The sequence below is a fragment of the Equus quagga genome, chromosome 6 (assembly GCF_021613505.1).
Source record: "Equus quagga isolate Etosha38 chromosome 6, UCLA_HA_Equagga_1.0, whole genome shotgun sequence".
NCBI classification, from domain to species: domain Eukaryota; kingdom Metazoa; phylum Chordata; class Mammalia; order Perissodactyla; family Equidae; genus Equus; species Equus quagga.
The window spans coordinates 62,122,602-62,143,010 of record NC_060272.1 but is presented as its reverse complement, the minus strand read 5'-3'; the positions used below and the strand labels follow the sequence as shown (position 1 = coordinate 62,143,010).

At 37.2% G+C, this 20,409-nt stretch overlaps 1 protein-coding gene across 6 annotated transcripts in view; it reads right to left on the bottom strand.

Moving 5' to 3' along the window:
- Positions 1–318: 318 nt before the first annotated feature.
- The window catches only part of RNASEH2B (ribonuclease H2 subunit B), a 65,005-nt gene continuing 44,914 nt past the window's right edge, over positions 319–20,409 (bottom strand). For 4 of the 6 annotated variants that reach the window (XM_046665043.1, XM_046665039.1, XM_046665038.1 and 1 more), the window contains 3 exons: positions 18,994–19,036; positions 14,955–15,035; positions 12,096–12,515 (listed from right to left, as the gene is read on the bottom strand). In XM_046665043.1, coding sequence (XP_046520999.1) covers positions 12,399–12,515; positions 14,955–15,035; positions 18,994–19,036 — 241 coding nt within the window. In that variant the 3' untranslated portion in view covers positions 12,096–12,398. Of the gene's footprint in view, positions 958–12,095; positions 12,516–14,954; positions 15,036–18,993; positions 19,037–20,409 lie in introns of those variants that run through there. The other 2 variants (XM_046665041.1, XM_046665040.1) reach the window with 2 other exon arrangements.

Here is a 20,409-nt window from a genome sequence, read left to right as displayed (position 1 = left end):
CCCAACGGAGTTGGAGAATCAGAAACGAAATTATTTCCTGAAGCAGAGGTTTGGGCTCATGTTGGAATGCAGGAAGATCATCTGAACAGCTTCCACCCTATTCCTCTTGCATATCAAGTGGACAAGCCAGTTCAAACCCAGACATTTTTACACAAAACCCCCCACAGTCCCCTAAAACATAGTCACTGTGCATCAGAATTCCCCACTAAATTAGTTTTTGGCATTTACTTCCAACCTTCCCCCATATTTTAAGCCCTGCTTCTAAAAGATAATAATACACATACCGGACAGATGATTTAAAAAGGAAGCAATGTTTATAACTTCAGCAGATGTAAAATGCACATGTTCAGGTATCATTATGAATTAGAAGCTGCCAAACTGATAAGGACTAAAGAAAAGTCATGCTTTTTTTTAAAGTAAAGGTAGAAACTTGGTTCATCAAAGCTTTTAGTGTGGGATCAAGTACTTAAGTCACCATATACAGACCCGAAACATGCTCGCCCAACCCCAGGAAAGCAGAACAGGCCAAAGTGGTCAGGCTTAAGAAATGACACGAATTTCACAATGAGTCTTCTCCTCTCAATGTTTTGAAATCCGAAGCACTACACTGGAAAAATCCACACGTTTGTTGGGCACAGGCTCAGGGAAGAGGAGTGACATGGCTTGAATTCCTCAGAGATTGAGAAGGTTCACACTCTGGGGGTGCTTTCAATTTCCATGACAGAATCACCCTCCGGGGGAAATGCCGCGGTCCAAATGGACTAGTGGTATTGATCAAAGAAATAAAACATTCATGATTAGTTCTTTAAAATACATCTTTTGGCATTTGGTGATTTTCTAGCAAGGGCAGAAGAAAAAGTCTTAGCCCTTTGGGAATGTCTTAAGTTACACTGAGAAGCAGCCAAGCCTTGCGTAGACCTGCTGTCACTTGTCCCTTTTCTTTCTTTGTGCTGCCACCTAGAGAGAAAAGGAAAACATATGTTGTATCCTGGTGAGGAGAAGCAGTCACCTGAATGCCCAAGCACCATCTGCACCTTCTAGAACAGAAAAGCAAGGCTGGCTGGTTTAGTCCTCAGAATTGGCAGCTGTGCGTTTTCGCTTCTAAAAGAAGAACGTGGGTGCAGGAAGGGGTCCCATTGTGGCCAGCCTCGGTGATCTTCTAGGGCTCATAGTGGCCTTCTGGAGGGGAGTGGGTGGGCAAGAAGCATATTTTCCTTCCAATGTTCAAAGGGAGTGAAATACACAATAATGTAAGGTCACCCAAACTTATGAAACGGACACCATCATTTTAGAAAAAGTGAAAATATAAGAAACACATGAAAACAAGGTTCTAAAATGAATAATTCTTAAACCATTTTTCTCCTCTTTTCCTTTTCTTTTTCTTCTTCTTTGTTTTCTTTTTTAAAGGTAGATCCTTTTTAAAAAAGTAGGAAGCCTTACATAGACTCCAATGCACATAAAAAAGATAAATATAGACTTACTGGTAGAAGTAGCAGTCCCTAGTATCCTTCTAAAGAATGCCTCTGAACAAGTTTAATCACTATAACTGGATTTCCTACTGAGGATGAAGTCAAACATAGTTTATTCTGGAGCTATAAGTTACAAAAGAAAACTGTTGATGGCGATCAGATGTCTATGCCATGACGTGGACAAGATGTGACATAGGACAGACCTTCCCTGACCACCTGCCTCCCGAGGACTCTGTCTGCCAGCCTAGCTCAGCTTCTCCCCTAGCCCCCAGCACTAGCTGACAAGCCCATCTATCTGCCCCCTAGAACAGAGACTTCTTGAAGGCAGTATTTCTGTCTGCCATGTTGAAAGCTGCACTTCTAGTGCCTAGAACATTTGGCACATAGTGGGTGCTCAGTAGATGTTCTTAAAGGAAAATATGAATCTAAGCTTATTCCTTGGCTGCTTTTTCTTTTGAAAGAACTAATAACATGACTAACTTTAATTTTACACATATTCTGATTAGAACACATGTGTAAGGTAACAACTCTTTTAACGTCTGTGAAGAAGCTCTGATTCCTCTGTAAATCACATTTGGTGCTTTTCCCTCCTCTCAAATAGGCATGATTACTGTAAGACCATCAAAATAACATTTATTAACAAAAATACAGTAAATGCTAAAAAGCTGACAGCTGAATTAAAGATTTGACATGCAAATGCACCAGCTAAGTAGAAGCTTTACTTAAATTCTGGCTCACCACTGCTGAGGATAAATTGACCTGCAAAATTCATTCTGAATAGAGCAAGAAGATGAAGCAGAATAAATCTGATTTTTCTTTTCTTAAAATAAAATTCACAATTAAAACAGACTTTATTGTTAGTGCCATGGAGTCAATGCTGACTCTAGCGACACTGTGTATGGCAGAGCGGAGCCCTGCCTGGTCTTTTTGCGCCATCCCCTCACCTTCTGGTGCCGTATCAGACATGTTCCACTGCTATTCATATGGTTTTCATGGACGATTTTTCTGGAAGTGCGTGGTCAGGTCCTTCTTCCTAGTCTGTCTTAGGCTGGAAGCTCCACTGAAGCCTGTCCACCCTGCGTAGGCACCACAGAGAACCACACCACCCATTGGTTGGTTGTCATACTGTGGTGGCCAAGTGTTACTGTGATGCTGAAAGCGATGCCACCAGTATTTCAAATACCAGCAGGGTCACCCACGGAGGACAGGTCTCAGCAGAGCTTTCAGACTGAGACAGACTAGGAAGAAGGACCTGACCACCCACTTCCGAAAAAAGTTGGCCATGAAAACCCTGTGAAGAGCAGGAGAGCACTGTCTGATAGAGCGCTGGAAGGTGAGAGGATGGCGCAAAAAGACCAGGCAGGGTTCCACTCTGCTGTCCACAGGGTCGCTAGGAGTCAAAAGTGACTGGATGGTACTAACAAGAAAACAGACTACTGAAGGATGAAAGACCATAAGGCTACACAAAAATGGTATAGACAGAATCTGGGGGAGGCGAAAAGGAAAGCAGCTTGGGCCTGAGGATAGAAGAGGAGCATGGGGCTCTGCCACTTTCACTCTGTGTGACCTCACTTTGACCATCTATAAAACAGGCGTACGTCCCCTTCCTGGTCTACCTTAGAGAGTTGTTGTAAAGATTAATTTAACTACTGATACGGGATTGCTGTAAAAACTGTAAAGTACTATTAAACATAAGGTAGGAAAGCTTTTTGTCAATCTAATGACCCTCAGGAGTGTAAAAACCTGAGGAGTGTATAAATCTCAGTGTATAAAAAGGTGTAGAAATCTAATCAATTTCCCGATTACTCAGATGAGGTCAAAGCCTGTGGACATCTTCCAAGGACACTGAGAAAATATCATTGCACTCGCCACCTTCCTAGACTGGGGGCTCTTTGTCTTCCAAAAAGCGGTTTGACTGTTTAATGCAGTAAACTCTAGAGATGTCTAAATTTTGGATTAGTCCTGGAGAAATGGCTGTTTGGGAAAAAACATGTCATACAAGGCAGCTAGTCAAGTGAGATCAACTTTAAGAACAGAGAAAGTCAATCCTAACCTAAGCGAAGAAGCTGTCTTTCAAATCTGGCGAAGGGGTGACTCCCCAGCAGGTAACAGAAGTCAGGACTTCAGGGCAAAGGGACTTTGGCGTAGAGAGTGAGGGAGTCAGAGGTTGTGAGTTTAAGTTCTGGCTCAGTTATTTATTAGTTGTGTGTGACCCTGGGCAAAGCTGACCTCACCTTTTCCAACTGTAAAATGGGGGAATTAAGGTCAACTACGCCATACAGTTTCTGGAGGGATTAAACACACAAATTCCGTGAAAAGTGCTTAAAAATTGCAAAGTGCTTTGTCAGTCTTTATTATTACTTTCCAATAACTGTGCTCTTTGCATTTGTTTCTAATGCAAACTAATGTGATGTATGGGAAATGAAGAAAAGAGACAAATATATACCATGAACACCACAATAGATGGAGATAATCCATCTAAAGACCTTTGAGGAGAACCTGAGGCATGCTAAGCACTGGATGGATGCTAACTCTAAAAGCACTTTGCTCACAGGTGTAAAGCAGATGAGGCTCCCCAAGAAGTAGTGACAGCAGAGAAGGACATCGAATGACTCAATGATCCAGTCTCATCTGGCACAGAAGACACGACCAGCAACGCCTGTGATCTGTGCATGGATCACAGACTGGAACTACCACCAGCTATAATCCAGCTACTTTAAATTAATTGGTCTTTTTCAACCAATTACTGTTACTTTTTAAAGTAAACTTTTTAGTTTAGTTTGAAACATAGTTAATCATTTTTCCCTTCATTTATGTTTTTAAAGATCAAGATATCTGTTTATTAGTATTGTCATAAGTTTGCGGACAATATAATCAACACTGTACATTTAGCAAGTAAATGGGTACATTTTAGTTTCTCACTTTGAAATTGCCTTTGCGTCTTGCTGAGGCCCCAAGTAAGAGAAATAGGATCCTGGGAATGGACTGCAGCACACTAGAAATAGACCCGAACCAACGAAACACAATTCCACTTGACATCCACATTAAACCTGATGTAGGAGGATCTCCTTGGGACCGCAGAACCAGGAGTATCAGCCTTGGAAGATTAAAGAGCCTGACAGCCAGAGTACGAGGAAAAGTCAAACTGAAGATAAACCAGACATAAAAAAGGAAAGAATGTTGGCAACCTGAGATCAGTTTCAGAAATAAGTATGGTTTGATGAAAAAGATGGAGGCTCTTGTGTGTGTACACAAGTGGTTTTATAGTTTGCAGAATTTTTTTGAAGTTTTCCCCAAACTCAGCACATTAATCAACAAGAAAAATGATCTAATCAGGAGAAAGAAAGGGCCAAAGGATTTGAGTAAGCTAAAGTATCCTCATGTTTGATATAATAAAGTCTAAAAAGGCTCTAGTCTGAAACTCCCTAAAGAATTTGAAAGGATATATATGTGCATTGATATGTACATATGTGTATACTTATGTGTACATGTGTGTGTCTATGTGTGTATAAGTGTATGTATATATATATAAGCCTCTACTGATTTATTCCTGATATTATTCCCCAAAACAGCACTTTCCATGTGTAATTCCTTTAGTTTTTCATTTTTCAACTACTATTTAACTCCTAGTTAATGCTGCACATTCCAAGTGAGATTAGGGTCTTCATCTTGGCATCAAAGGTGAAGTCAAATACGGAAGAAAACAGAACTGCTGATTGCACAAATTGCCATTTAACCTATATCTAAGTCATCGTGTGATCTCCTGTTTAATACTCCTGGGATCTAACGTACAGCCTGGTGACTACAGTTGGTAATACTCTAGTGTATACTTGAGAGATGCTGAGAGAGGAGATCTTAAGTGTTCTCACCACACACACACACAAGATGGCAACTATGTGAGGTGATGGATGTGTTAATTAGCTTGATTGTGGTAATCATTTCACAATGTATATGTATATCAAAACGTCATGTTGTGTACCTTAAACATATACAATTATTATTTGTCAATTATACTTCAATAAAGCTGGAAAAAAATAAAGCTCCTGAAAAGACAAGGAGTTTCTATAGACCACAGAGATTCTCAAACTTTAAAGTTTAGGTTGTGTGCTGGATATAAATAATTTCTAAACGCCATATAAAAGCAAATTTATTAACAGTAGCACTGCCACACAGATGTAAACGATATATTCTAACTTCAGATCTCGTGACACAGATAAAATGAGTATAACAAGTACAGCTCAATCAACTGACAGAAGAAATTCTCAGCCCTTTATATATGGAGATTAAAGATTATATCTATTTATTTCTATTTAAGTTTAAGCCTATACAAGGAGGTTACTAACAAGTTTATGAATATGTCTTTGGACTTCAAATTCTAGAGCATCCCAAAAAACCCACTTTCAGAATGATCCTTGAATTTCAGGGTTCAGCCACAGGTGTTGAGAAACCAATCTCGTACTGTAGAACACTTGTCTGAGGTGTCCAGTACAGATTGAGTGATTGTTTGATTGATTATCTCATGCAGTAAACATTTATTGAAGTCCTGTTCTGTGCTGTCCCATGTTAAGTGCATGGACACAACTGTGAACCAGTCAGGCAAGGTTCTGTGAAGAGGGTAAGGCAGAAAAATGAGATGAAGAGGGACTGAGTAGGATGGGGTGGAAGCAGGTAAGGAAGGTCAGGAACTGCATCTCTGAAAAAATGATTCTTGAGATAAGGGATAAGGACAAGACGGAACCAACCATGTGAAGATCTGGAGGCAGGGGTATAAATTCAAACCAGTCCACACAAAGACACCAATGAGGGAGCAGCTTGGCATAGTTAAAGACCAAAAAGAAGGCCAGATAACAGCTTAGACATTTGAAAGACAAGGTAAATGAAGATCCTGACTTTGACCCTTCGAAGAAAAACAATCAAGTCTCAACTAGTGAGGATACTGGTTAGATGATTCAACCCACCCAACTATCATTTATCCAACATTTACCAGTTGCATACTCTGTGCCCAGCACTGTGGAAGACACAAAGTTGAAACAGTACAGAATTCCTGCTGTTAAAGTGCTTAACTTTGATAGGGATGATAATTCAAGTGTTAAAGTAGCTTTCTTCTCATCATGCCCTTTGGGTTGGGTGTCACTATCCTAGCTCCTATGGTACCCTGCCCTACAATTATAGCTATTGTGGGGATTAAATGAGTTATTATTTGTAAAGTGCTCATAACGGCCAAGCACATAAATGCTACACAACGTTTGTTGTTATTAGTATCATTAGTTATTAGTACTATTAAAGGATCACATGAGAAACAGGATATTAACATAGTTTCAAAGTATCTCAAAAGTTGAGGGGCATTTTACAAAATAACTGACCAGTACTCTCAAAAGTGTCAAGATCATTGAAAGACAAAGAAAGATTGACAGACTCTTACACATTAGAAAAAACAGAGTAGATATGACAACTAAATGCAATGTGGGATAATGAATTGGATTCTGAAACAGGAAAACATTAGTGTAAAAACAGGTGAAACTCAAATAAGGTGGCAGATGAGTTAATAGTATCGCATATGTCCTTGTTTTGATAATTGTAGTATGGTTACATAAGGCATTAATGTTGGAGGAAGCTGGGTGAAGGGTATACGTAAATGCTTCTGTTTTTGCAACTTTTCTATAATTTTCAAATTATTTCAAAATAAAAAAGTAAATAAAAAAGAAAAGAGAGAGAAATAGACCCAGAAACAACAGAGATGATGGAACAAGGAGACAAGGGTATTTAAGCAGCTATTGTAACTATAACAAAGTATTTAAAAGAAAACATGAACATAATGAGGAGAGAAATGGGAAGACATCAAAAAGAACCAAAGAGAACATCTAGAACTGAAAATTGCAACATTTGAAATAAAAATTCACTGAGGTTAATAGAAGATGAAACACTATACCAACATAAACTTAAAAATATAGCAATAGAAACTGTCTAAAATGGAACATTAAAAAAAAAAACCCAAACAACCAGAAACTCAGTGAAAGGATCTCTGGGGAAATATCAAGTGGTCTAGCATACAAGCAATTGGAGTCCTAGAAGTTGAGGGATTAAGAGAAAAGGGGAAAAGAACAGTAAAGTATTGAAAGAAATATTGGCTAGAAATTTTTGAAATTTGATAAAAATTAGAAACTCAAAGATTCAAGAAGCTCAATGGACCCACAAACAAGATAAACACAAAGAAAACCACATCAGCTCATCACAATCAACTTTCTGAAAACTAATAATACAGAAAAAATCTTAAAAGATGCCAGCGTGGGAAGAGGGGACACATTACATAAAGTGGAAGAATTACAAGAATTATCACAGATGTCTCATCAGAAATTATGCAAGCCAGAAGACAATGATTCTTTGAAAGAGTCAAAGAAATTAACAAATCTTTAGCTAGACTAATCAAGAAAACAAAAAAGAAGACACAAATGACCAATATCAAGTACGAAAGAGGGAACATGACTGCAGATCCACAGACATTAAAAGGATACTAAAAACATGAGAAACAACTATGCCAATAAATTTGACAACCTAGATGAAATAGACACACTTCTTGAAAGACATAAATTACTAAAAAGGGCACAAGAAAAAGGCTAAAATTAGAATAGCTCTGTATCTATTACAGAAATCAAATTAGTAATTAAAAACTTTCCCAGAAAGAAAATTCTAGGCCCAAATGGCTTCACTGGTGAATTCTACCAACATAAAAGAGGGAACAATGCAAATCTCATACAAACTCTTTCAAAAATAGGTGATGAGAGAATATTTCCCAACTCATTTTATAAGGTCAGTTTTACTGATACCAAAACTAGACAAATCATTTCAAGTAAGGAAAACTATAAACTAACATCCCTCATGAACAGAGATACAAAACTGCTTAACAAAATATTAGGAAATAAAACACAACACTATATATGAAAAGAATAATACACTGTGACCAAGTAGGGCTTATCTCAGGGATGTAAAGTTAATTTAACAATCACAAATCAATCATTATACTGTACATATTAAAAGATAGTTCCTTATTAAAGGGAAACTACATGGTCATCTCAACAGATGCAGAAGAACAATTTATAAAATTCAATACCTGTTCATGAAAACACTCAAGTGAACTGAGAACAGAAGAGAACGTCCTGAATCTCATGAAGAAAATCTACACACATAGTTCGATAGGAGCAATGAGCATACTTTGTGCCTAGATCTTGGTTTCTAAATACCATTCTTCACTAAAACTAACCCTGGCTCCTTGGATAAAAGACCAATTCCAGGCTTGGACAGGGAAAGTACAAGAAAAGCCTGGAATACCCTGTCATCATGGAAGAGATAAGCAAGTATTAAAGAACGATGGAAACATACCAAAAAGATATACAAGCTGGCTTGAAGGGACTCCCACTGGCCCTTCTGGGACAATATGAGCAACAAAATAATGTAATATAACCCACTGGAAAAAATAAAAATCTACAAGTCCATACTGATATAAGTACATCAATGAATAAATAAATGGACAAGGGGAAGCTTGTCCTTATAGGAAAATGCCAACTAAATATAAAAAAAATAAATATAGAAGAAATGGAGTTAGAAAAATCATCAGTAGATTCTAAAACTTGTGGGTAAATGATGACAAATAGAATATTTACAAGTCCCAGAGTATTTACCCATAAATTACCTGTTAATTACAAAGAGAAAAATAGTTAACTCTATAGTGGATAAACCCAGGAGACACCACAAATCAAGTGACCAAATTTAACATCACTGGTATAGGGACACACTGTGACTTCTGATATGGTGCACTGAGAAAGACACATCATTGCTTCTCTGGGTGCCCAAAAGGTCTAACTTGAATCTAATCAACAGGAAACATTACCTCAAAGTGAGGAACGCTCTACCAAATAGCTGGCCTGTACTCTTCAAAAATGTCAAGGTCAGTAAGACAAAGAACAAGTGAGAAATTCTTCCAGATTAAAGACTATAATGACAACAACAACAACAACAAAGAGAAGGCTCAGTGCTAGACAATTTTACCACTGATGTTCTTTGAAATTTTCCAGAAACAGAACATTCCTACACAAAATTATTTCTTCCAGAACACTGGGAAAGCTGGAAAGCCGGCATAATTCAGACACTAAAACCTAATGGCAATATTGCTTTTGAATATAGATGCAAAAATCATAAATAAAAGCCTTGAAAACTAGATTTGACAAGGGCTAAACCAAATAAGGAGCATCTAATACGTTAGCCTTTCTACTGCCAGGTGGTGTTTATTGTAGGAACTCAGGCACGGATTAATAGTGATAAAAACTCCATAGTCATCTCAATAGGTGCCAAAAAGACATTTGATAACAACCAACATCAATTTCTAATTCAAACTTTAAAGAAACTAAGGTATAAAAGAAAATATCAAAGATGGATTATTCTTTATCATATTAACAACAGTTAGTGTCAGAATTAATGGTAAAATACATTAATAAAATCACAAAGACCAAGATGATGACCATTAGTACTCTTTAACACTGTTCTGGATATTCTTGCTTATGTAACATGACATAAAAGATATAAAAGAAGTCTAACTATTGGAAAGAATTGCACACAATTTTTTCAAAGTAAGATTACATTGCGTTATGCATTGCAAACCCAATATGAATAAAATGGAAAATATTTAGATTAATAGTTTAGTAAACTGGTTATTTAAAAGATAAATATATCAAAATGTAAAACTTTACCACAAAATAGCTAGTTATAAGATCTAACTGAAAAAATAAAAGATTTTATTAATAGCAACAAAAATTACCTAGAGATACTCCTTAAAAAGAACTATCTAGAACCTATATGAAGATTACGAACCAAATGTTGGCGAAAGGTATGATTAGGAGCTTCGTAAATATAGAGAAACACTATATTCTGGAAGGAGAACACTGAATTTTGTAAAGATGGCTGTTTCTCCCAAAATAATTTATGGGTCTAACAAAATCTCAGTAAAAATACCACTGAAACTTACTCTTAGAAGCTGATTAAACAATCCTACAGATCTAATGGAAAAATAAACAGGTGAGAAAATAATCAGATTAGTGCTTTATTTCAAAGTATATTTAAACATAAATTCTGTAGATGATTTAAGTAATTAAATGTAACACAAAAAATTAACTATTAGAAAAAAATAAGTGACTAGTGACCTTTCCTATAAAGGCAAACATCTTCCCAAGTATAACGTCTACATAACGGAAAAGCATATGCATATGTGTCTACAAAAAACCAAAACATCTGCACGACAACAAATCATACATACAATTAAAGGCAAATTATAAGTCAAGAAAAAAATTTATAATGAATATGGTGGACAACACTTCATGTACTTAAGTTACAGAATACTTTTGCAGTCAATAAGGAAAATCCTGACACTCCAACTATTTAAACAAGGACATAAACAGATAATTCTCCACAAGACGACAAATGATCAGTAATGTGAAAACATGTTTAATATCATTATTAATCAGGGAAATGTAAATTAAAACCACAATAAAATGCCTTTTCCCACTTATTTGCAAAGATAATATTCAAAGCTAATTTGTCAGAGTATAAGATCCTATAACCTTTCCATGAAGTAATATTTCCACAAATACGTATTCGGAGAACTTACTTATGAACCAGTAAGCCCAGATCTAAAAATCCATTCTAAGGAAACAATAAAAGATGTGGACAAATATTTACATACAATCTGATTCTTCAAACAACGAACATTTGGAAATAATCCAAATGTCCAAAATAAAGTCATGGTCATTAAATAATCAAACATCCAAATAATTAAAAATTACTGCCTGTAAAAAAGCATATTTATGAAAAATATTTTAGTAGCCTTGGAAAATGCTCAAAAAATGATGTCAAGAAGAATGCTTATAAAATCACTTCAGGGCCAGCCCCAGTGGCCTAGTGGTTAAGTTCAGCGTACTCCACTTTGGTGGCCCAGGTTCGCATCCTGGGCGCGGACCTACACCACTTATCTGTCAGTGGCCATGCTGTGGTGGCAGCTCACATACAAAAAGAGGAAGATTGACAGCAGATGTTAGCTCAGGGCGAATCTTCTTTAGCCAAAAAAAACACCAATACAGTCACGCATTGCTTAATAATGGGGATATATTCTGAGAAATGAGTTGTTAGAAGATTACGTTGTTGTGCAAACATTATAGTGTGTACTTACACAAACCTAGATGGTATAGCCTACTACACACATAGGCTACATGGTACTAATCTTATGGGACCACTGTTGTATATGTGGTCCATCATTGATCAAAATGCCGTTATGTGGACCATGACTGTGTTATAATTCCTTTTAAAAATTATTATTATAAGAAAATGCCCCATTTTATCTCTGGGTAATAAAAAGTTGGTAGATTACAATTTTTGTTTTATACTTTTCTCTATTTCCTACAAAGAACATATATTCATAAAACAGAAAATATCATTAAACAAAAGATTTACCAAAAACTAAAGACTTTTAGAAAGTAGTAGTTTATCTGATAGTTTTATCTGATTTCTCGCAGTATATTGAAAACCATATTGTTATAGCTACGATGTGGCAAAGTTGCATAAAATAACAGGCATATACTCAAATATTGTCACAGGTCAGTTTATTGAGGAAATTGTGATGCTAGAGATTAATTCTATTCACTTGATTACTTTTCATTATGTCAAACAAGACTCCAAAGGCCACAAGCCATGAAGTTACACAATTACTTTTCCATATTTTGTTCAGAAATATAAAAATCAAATACAAAGAAATATTCAAGTGAATTTGAAAACTGGCTTTTTTTTTAAGGTGGTAATTAAGGGTCAGGAAGTATAGTGACATGGAGGAAGGACGAAAATAGAACATGTAAAAGGTAAATATTTTTGCTAGATTTCATTCTCAAAGTTTCAAATCTTTCCAATTCTTTTTTTATTTTTCACACCAAAAAAAGAATCAATACTTTTCATCCCACTCTTGTCAACTTTAGCCAAAGCCTTCTGAGCTGCAGTCATTTTGCTATTTTTCTGTTAATGAAAATAAAAGAGAAAAATTGTTACGAATGTAACATTTATAAACCATACATGCAAATCAAACAAGACAGTGCATGTCTTCAGGTTCATTAAGGGAGGTAAGCATTTGCTGCTAACACGCTTCTCAAGGGGGTGATTATTCAAAAAAGTTCTGATGTCTATTCAGAAATCAGCCCTAAGAGAAAAATATGTTAAAAGAGGCAGGAGACAAAACTGCCGCCTTCTAAGGAGTGGAATGTTACAACCGATAGTTTACTTTGGGGGAATAATTCTGGAGCGTGCATTAAGTGCAATAACACAAACAATGGAACTGACACAGGCAGCAACTGTCAGAGGGGGGAATTACAGCCTTGTATTACCAGACGATGAATAATTCACGCCACTTTACCATCTGATGTTATTCAGAGGCTCTATGGGAAACCAAAGACATCGCTATTATATTCAAAAGATAACCTGGACTGCAAGGCATTCTGGACCAGCAGGCTAGCTGCCCCGTTTTCCCTCCAACAAAGAAATACTCTCCAAAAAGCTGACTCCAAATATCTCTGCCTTGTAAACTTCTCTCTCTTCCTGGTCATTGTTTTTTTATTTGTTGTTGGTTGTTTTTTTCCATGTCCCAGAACAAGCACTAGTAGAAGGTAACTAACAGCTGATTTTACTTTGATGCATCACAATTTTTAGCAGAAGCATAAATAATGGGAATCAGCAAGGAAAAATCTCATTTGTCTCTCCTGGAACAGTCAGACAAAGTCAGTGCCAAGGTATCTTTTAAGGGCATGGTATGAAATCTTGCTTCTGTCACTTATAATTTAGAAGGTTTGTTTTTTGACCAGATGGTGAAAAGTGACAGTCTCTTTCAGACATGTTATTCCCTGCGTTTAACTGACATCCTGGTCCACCCCTTATCTCACTGGTGCTGAGCCCAAGTGGACACGATGGGAAGCAGCGCTTAGACGGGTGGGGCAGAAATGCTTCTCACAGAGAAATGTAAAAATGTCCCTGCTTCCAGAGCGCATGGAGATAAACAGCTATTTAGCCAAATCTCATGCTAGACTATTCCCTGACGTCACATGGCCACATAAATTACATACAGATTAAAGAATAAACTTTATAAAAACATTCAGCTCTTAGGGGAGTAAATGTTGTTAAACTCCAAGTGAAAGTTAACTTATCTTAGGACAGGCAAGGTCTTTCTAAGCACAAAAATAATGAAAAAAATCATTAAAAAAACACAATTTCTAGATTTACTCCTCAGAAAAACTGAAAACTAGTAAAAAAACAAATGAAAAGGCTAAATACAAACTGGAAAATTATTTGTACCCTAGATGTCATGGAAGAGTTAAAGCCTTAATTTAGCATGGCTCTTATAAAACAACAAAAACAACATCACTACCCCACATAGAAGCAGGCAAGAGACCTGAACCAACAATCTGTAAAAATGCACATGGACAACAGCACTTGGAAAAACAACTAACCTTTCTAGTTAAAGAAATGTAGCCTAAATAGACAGGCAAAAATTTTCAAGAATAAAAATAATATTCAATGTTGTCAGGAATGCCACACAAATACTCATTAGCAATAATGGCTGGGAGAACAGGCTTCTGCTACATCTTTGGAAAGCATTTTAGCTATATCTCTCTCTCAATAATCATGGAAAGGGCTCATGTTTTCTAAGCCCTTACCCTTAGTTCTAAATTATAAGTTCTAATGAAATAATCAGAGATGCAGACTATAAATGAGTGTTTATTACTTCATTAAAACAAAAAATAAAAAAAGCAGAAGCAACCTATGTGCTCAAAAATGAGGGGAATGATTAAATAAATTATATTCCATATGGAATAACACTCCTGATGAATATTATGAAACCATTAATAATTTTTCAAAGAATGCTTAATGACGTGAACATTTTCATAATGTAGTGCTAAATAAAAAGGGCAGAACAAAAACTATATATATATTACAATGCCACTTTTAAAAGCTACATATGTATTTATAATGCATGTATAAGATAAAACTTAGTAAGAAATGTTATGAAAATACTTGCCAGGGTGATTGTGAAGGTGGAGTTATTAACAATTTTTGTTATCATCATAATTTCTGGGAAGCTTCTGGGCTGTAGAGTTGACAAAAAATTACCTGCAGAGGCTCCCTCCTTCTGCCCCACCCTATCACTGTGAATACATAGCAAAGTCTAGGCACACTCTTGCTAAGTATATTGCCTTCCTTTGATTCATAAAATGTCTTCCCTGTTTGATATTTCGTTGTTATTCACAATTTTGAATTAATTATTAAGACAGAAATGTGAGTCAATAATTCTTCATGGTTAAAGTTATAAAATCACAATCAAGCACGCAATCACTCCTGGACATCCTCATGCAGCACCCAGCACCCACTGAATCCAAGAGCATGCCGGCACGACCTGGACACACATACCTTTTCAGTCTTCAAGTCTTTAGAGTTAAACTTAGTGTAATCTTCTTTCGCTTCTACAGGCTCATCTGATAACTTTACTTTCTGCAATGTTAGAGCAGTGGAGTGGTATCAAATGTCACCTTGACACATCAATTCATTTAAAAAAAACCAACATGTACAATTTGGACCCACATTGTGGCCAAATGGAGCAGCAGATCATGCAAAGGGCTTACTTTTTACAAGCTCCTTCACATTTTGCCAATTATCTAGGGAACTAAGCCACACATCCCTTCCAAGAAGCGGCCTTGGTGATGTGGATATGATTAGGCAAGTCCACGACCCAGCCCCTTAGCGGTCTAGCAGTCCTGACCACATACTTCATATGTACCAGGACGAGGGGCATCTAGGTGACTGCTGACTTCCAGCACAGTCTAAGGGGTGAATGCAGGCACAGAAATCAGAGACAAGAATCTCCTTTAAGGAGACCAGGTGTCCAGCCAGAACCCCCTCTTTGTTCACCTCCTGGGCTGATGTAATGTCCATTTGGGAATACAGGGACAGCATTATTCTATTATGACCATCTTTGTATAGCTTCAGTTCTTATCTCCTTTCAATTAAATTACCTCATTTTATCTACACAAGAACAGCCTTGCAAAGCAAGAAGCCAGCAGGAGAAGGAAGCACAGAAGAGGTTAAATGGACAGTTTAAGTCCACCTGGTACAGGACTTGGGGTGAGAGCTCAATTTTTGTGCAAGTGATCTTTCCATTAGGCCCAGTGCAACTAAGTCAACCTCTACTCTATGTTTTCACCTTTCACGTGAGCCTTTTGCACCAATGAATGTGAGAATCTTATCAAGATCTAGGCTGTGGCCTTAATGTTCACACTATAGAAGGACTGGTGACACACTTATTATGTAAAAGACACACAGTGGGGCAGATAAGTCTTGATGTTTAACACAGACAACTGATTGCATGGTGATCACACTTGGATCTTTCCAGATCTTCAAGGTCTTTGTGGAGAGACCATGCTGACAAGACTCACACGGAGCTACCCTAGGAAACACAGCTTTGTTCCTAGCCTCACTCTCACGCTCCAGCTTTTGCTAAACAAAGAACTGGTAGCGTTGGTGCTAAAGACGCCACAGCACATGGGTAACACAAGAGGATAAAGCATGCCTTGAAATTCTTCACTTAGAAGACAGAGGGGCATCCTGGGAGTGTATCACATAACGTGGCCAAACCTTCTCTTGGCCACACAGTGACCTCAGCAAAGGAATCCTCAAAAGAAAAAGACTAGCGTATCACGTATGAACCACCTATCAGCAAAGTGAATGTATGGATACAAGCGACTTTGTGAAGAATACATGTTTCTACTTCAAATTAAGACAGTAAATGGTGTTTAGATGATGGATATTTTTACTAGAAAAGTATCTTCAAGAGCAGAACTCACAGGTAATAATGACGAAGGCTGTAGTAGTTTCAAATCGCAAAAGCTTAAAGTTATGAGAATGTTTGCTCTCCTTCTCTGTGGTAAAATGTTCCTAATACCGACGTTATGATAAACACTTAGACACTGTCACTTTTCAGTGACACATCAAATAAAAAATGTTCACGGCAAGAGCTTAAGATGAAAGGTACTTCCTTATAAATATAAAACATTTAATAAAATGCTGACTTGTTCAAGTGTTTCAGTGGCTCACTATCAAACAAGACTCCAGTTATAAGTGCTTATAAAAAAGAAAAATGATTGTGCTAGCCTCTGCACATAACTAGTTTTTATGTTATTCCCAGCACATTTTTGAATATGTTTGAAAAAACATGATTGTTACATTAACTTAAATTTTTGTTATTTAAAAGACCAAATAACTATGGATTTGGGGGGATGTTTCAGAAGAAATAGAAACGTGGCTCTGAAAGACAGTAACAAAGGGTGTGATTCAATGGGTACAGTTCTGGAAAAAGAAGAGCAAACAGCAAAATGCCAAAAGAATTAACTCTAGGACTGGTCTCATCATTCTCACAAATGATTTGCAAGAAGGCACTTAAGAGCATCTCCAAATCCACTGATTGCATTCGGCTCTGCTAGCCGACAGTGATAAATTCAAAAGGCTCAAGAGCGTGAGGACTGGAAGCTGAGCTTCAACATAGGAAAACATGATAGTGAGAAAATAATGCAAAACATGTAAAGGATGACAGGCTCCAGGCTATTGATTAAACCCAGATACAAAGATACCTAACAGCCGCTGGAACATATTTCCTGAAAATAATCAACTACATTACTGTAAAAATCAATCAAATCCTGGAGATGGACAGAAGACATCATCCTGGGCTTGTTTAAACCACGGAAATTCACCCAGTGCAGCTTGCAATGTGTGCACCAGAGTCCCAGACACACAACAGAGTAGAGGACCTCGAAAAGCCACTAAAATAAGCCAGGAGATGAGGCTGAGATTCAGGGGAAGCAAGCTGCCGAGATCTAAATCACGGCTTGGCAAACCACAGCTCACAGGCCACGTCCAGCCGGCCGTCTGCTTTATAAATGAAGTTTTACTGGAACCCGCCGTGCTGATTCGGTTATGAATTGTCTGCGGCTGTCTTTGCGACACAGCAGCAGAGTTGAGTAGCTGTGACAGAGACCATCTGCATCATTAGGCCTAAAATGTTTACTATCTGGCCTTCACAGAAAACGTTTGCTGACTCCTGATCTAAATCATAAATGATGAAATCCCAAACGACTAAAGTTTTAGAAATTAAAAAGTAAAAACAGAAAAGTAGGTCAGAGAAGAATAAACTTATGAAACGCATTACCCCTTACGGAATCAAAAACTAGAACCTTCAAGAATAGGTTTAGATCCATTCATGAATGATCTCTAAGTTATTAAAGAAGACAGATATTTGGGAGAAAGACATATGCTTAGTTTTTGGAGGGAGAGAAATAAGAAACAAATGCGCCTATCCTCTTAGTTACAGCAAGACGATGATGTCTACAGCCCCGAGTGCTTCTGTCAAAGATTAACTACTGCACTGGACAAAGCACAGGTCTGACTGAGACGGCCCCAGATCTCACAGCTGCTGCCTTCTGCCCCGCACTGCTCCTCCAGAGAGCAAAGATGAACCTCCTTTGGCAATCTGCTGCAGATGGCCCACACTGAACACGGATGCAGTTTAGATTTTCCATCTTTTTCTAAAAGTCAAAGTAAAGCATGTTTTTGGAGCTACCACCACCTCGGAACTGGACTGATACAAAAAAATCCTGAGCATGCTGGCCACCTTGAAGGCAGAGGAAAAGGCAGGTTGTTTAACATCCATGACGTGTCCACTTTACACTCTTAAGGCATCCATCATTTTGCCGGCTGGAGAATGACCTTGCTGACAAGATGGTGCGTGTGTTTATTTCCCTGTCTCTGAGCAGCGCGCATTTGTCTGAGGTCAGGCCTGGACCGAGGGCTGCTACGTGTGCCATCCCAGGTGTGGCTTCTCTGCTCTCTGGATCTGGGAGACGAACACAAGTAGCAGCCCATGGGGCAGAGCAGCCGTGGGTGGCAGTCTGAGAACATCTGCGAGAGGAAGAGGTTTTCCCCAACAGATAAAAACTGCACACAAATGGTGTCGATCATTTCAAGCACAGAAAAAAAAAAAAGTGTGGTCATCTTGCTCAAAGGAGTCTTTGTTACAAAAATCATGCTCTGAATTTTTGTGCCAGTGACAGCCTAGATTTGGCAAAATGAGTTCTATACATAGAGCATTCCTGCTGATTAATAAAGTTAATACAGCATCTGGTTAACTCAATAAGATTTAATTTTAATTACGTATGTATAATGTTCTCACATAGGTATCTGGCTATTTGTTTTTCACAGCACTTTATTATCATTCAGGTAAAATCTACAAAAATGAAAAAATATTGATGGAGAGCCCAGACGATCCTTATTCCACATAACACCACTCTGTGCAAGGTGGCCTTAGTACCATTTAAAATAGACTAGAAGAAACTAGACTTATGTGGTAAAAGTGTAATATTTTTCCAAGTGCCCCAAAGATATCTTAGTCACAGCTTTTTACCTTTGATGGAGGTTTTGGCAATGAAGCTGAAGGTTCTGGAAGCCTAAGGAAGCAAAAAATAAGAATCACAGTCATGCTTTTTCATAGACAAGCAAACAGAAAGACTGAGCCAACTTAAGACTTGCTAAGTCCTGCTTTCATCTCACAGCGTCACATCTTACTAATACGGTCACCTCAGTGTAAAGAATGAAATCTCTCCAAATGAATAAATCTTCATTTCTCTACTTAATTCCTTGTATCGGAATTGTCTGAACTAAAATATAAAATTAGAACTCATTTGTTGAAATGGAATTGCTTTTCTTTATTCCCTATAAATTTGCATTTTGGTGTTGTATTTTTTTCTTCATAAATGACAAATCTATAATATATTTAAAAGTGAAAATTATTTTAACTGTTGACAAAAAGCAACACAAACGTTACCTTTTCTTCCATTAAAGAGAAGTTTAATTGACATCCCCAAATCTTTAACCAAAACCTAAAAATTTCAGTGGAAAGAAAAGAATCTAAAAATATAATGGCGTATAAAGAAATAAGATCTCTAACAAGACAAGCAGCTATTAAGAAAGCCAGGGAACTATTAAACAGAAGGGTATGATCATCAATTTAAAGCAGGTTTTCAACACACTTTACCTACTATAGAAAACCGTTTCCACTAATTGTTTTTTAAAGTAGGACCTATGCAATTTGCTAAAAACGGCAACTCTATCTATTAAAGAGTTATTTTATTTTTATGGATTAGAGGAGAAAAAGGATTTATAAGATCAAGAAAAGCTATTAGATCATCACGCACATAAAATCTTAACAACAGTTGCTAAAATCTAGAAAATAAACACACTTTTTTTCAGCCTAAGGTAAAGTCTTTATATTATATTAAAGATCTTCATGAAGGAAGGAACACAAATGAAGTCATTTGTAAACCCTCTTCCACCCTCAAAGAGACCGGAGGCGTCTCAGCCTTCTTTGAGTTCTAAGTGCTGGGCACAATAAAGGTACTTGGAGAACATCTAATGACAGTGAAAATGGTAAAAAACCTTTAAATGTAACTTTCAAAAATATGCTACATGCCAGCTGCTCTTTCCTTCTACCTTAATTTCTCTTAGAATGATCACAAAGAATCAAATTAATTAAGTCTAACTAGGGATAAAATTTTAACACAGCTTACCCTCTAAAATCATACCAACCCATAATTCTAATTCTAACATTCATATGAGTTCCTGCTGTGAGTATCAACTAAATCAATTTGTTGTAATCAATGTCCATTAAAAATCATCTCCAAACCATGGAGTCTATGACATAACTCAGAATAATCTCTTACCAGAAAGAGTGATGTGATAAGCCATAAAGAAACCCTATTGCTGGGAAACCAAGTAGCACAAACGTACTTCTTAATTATGCCTAAAGATGAGCAATACTTAC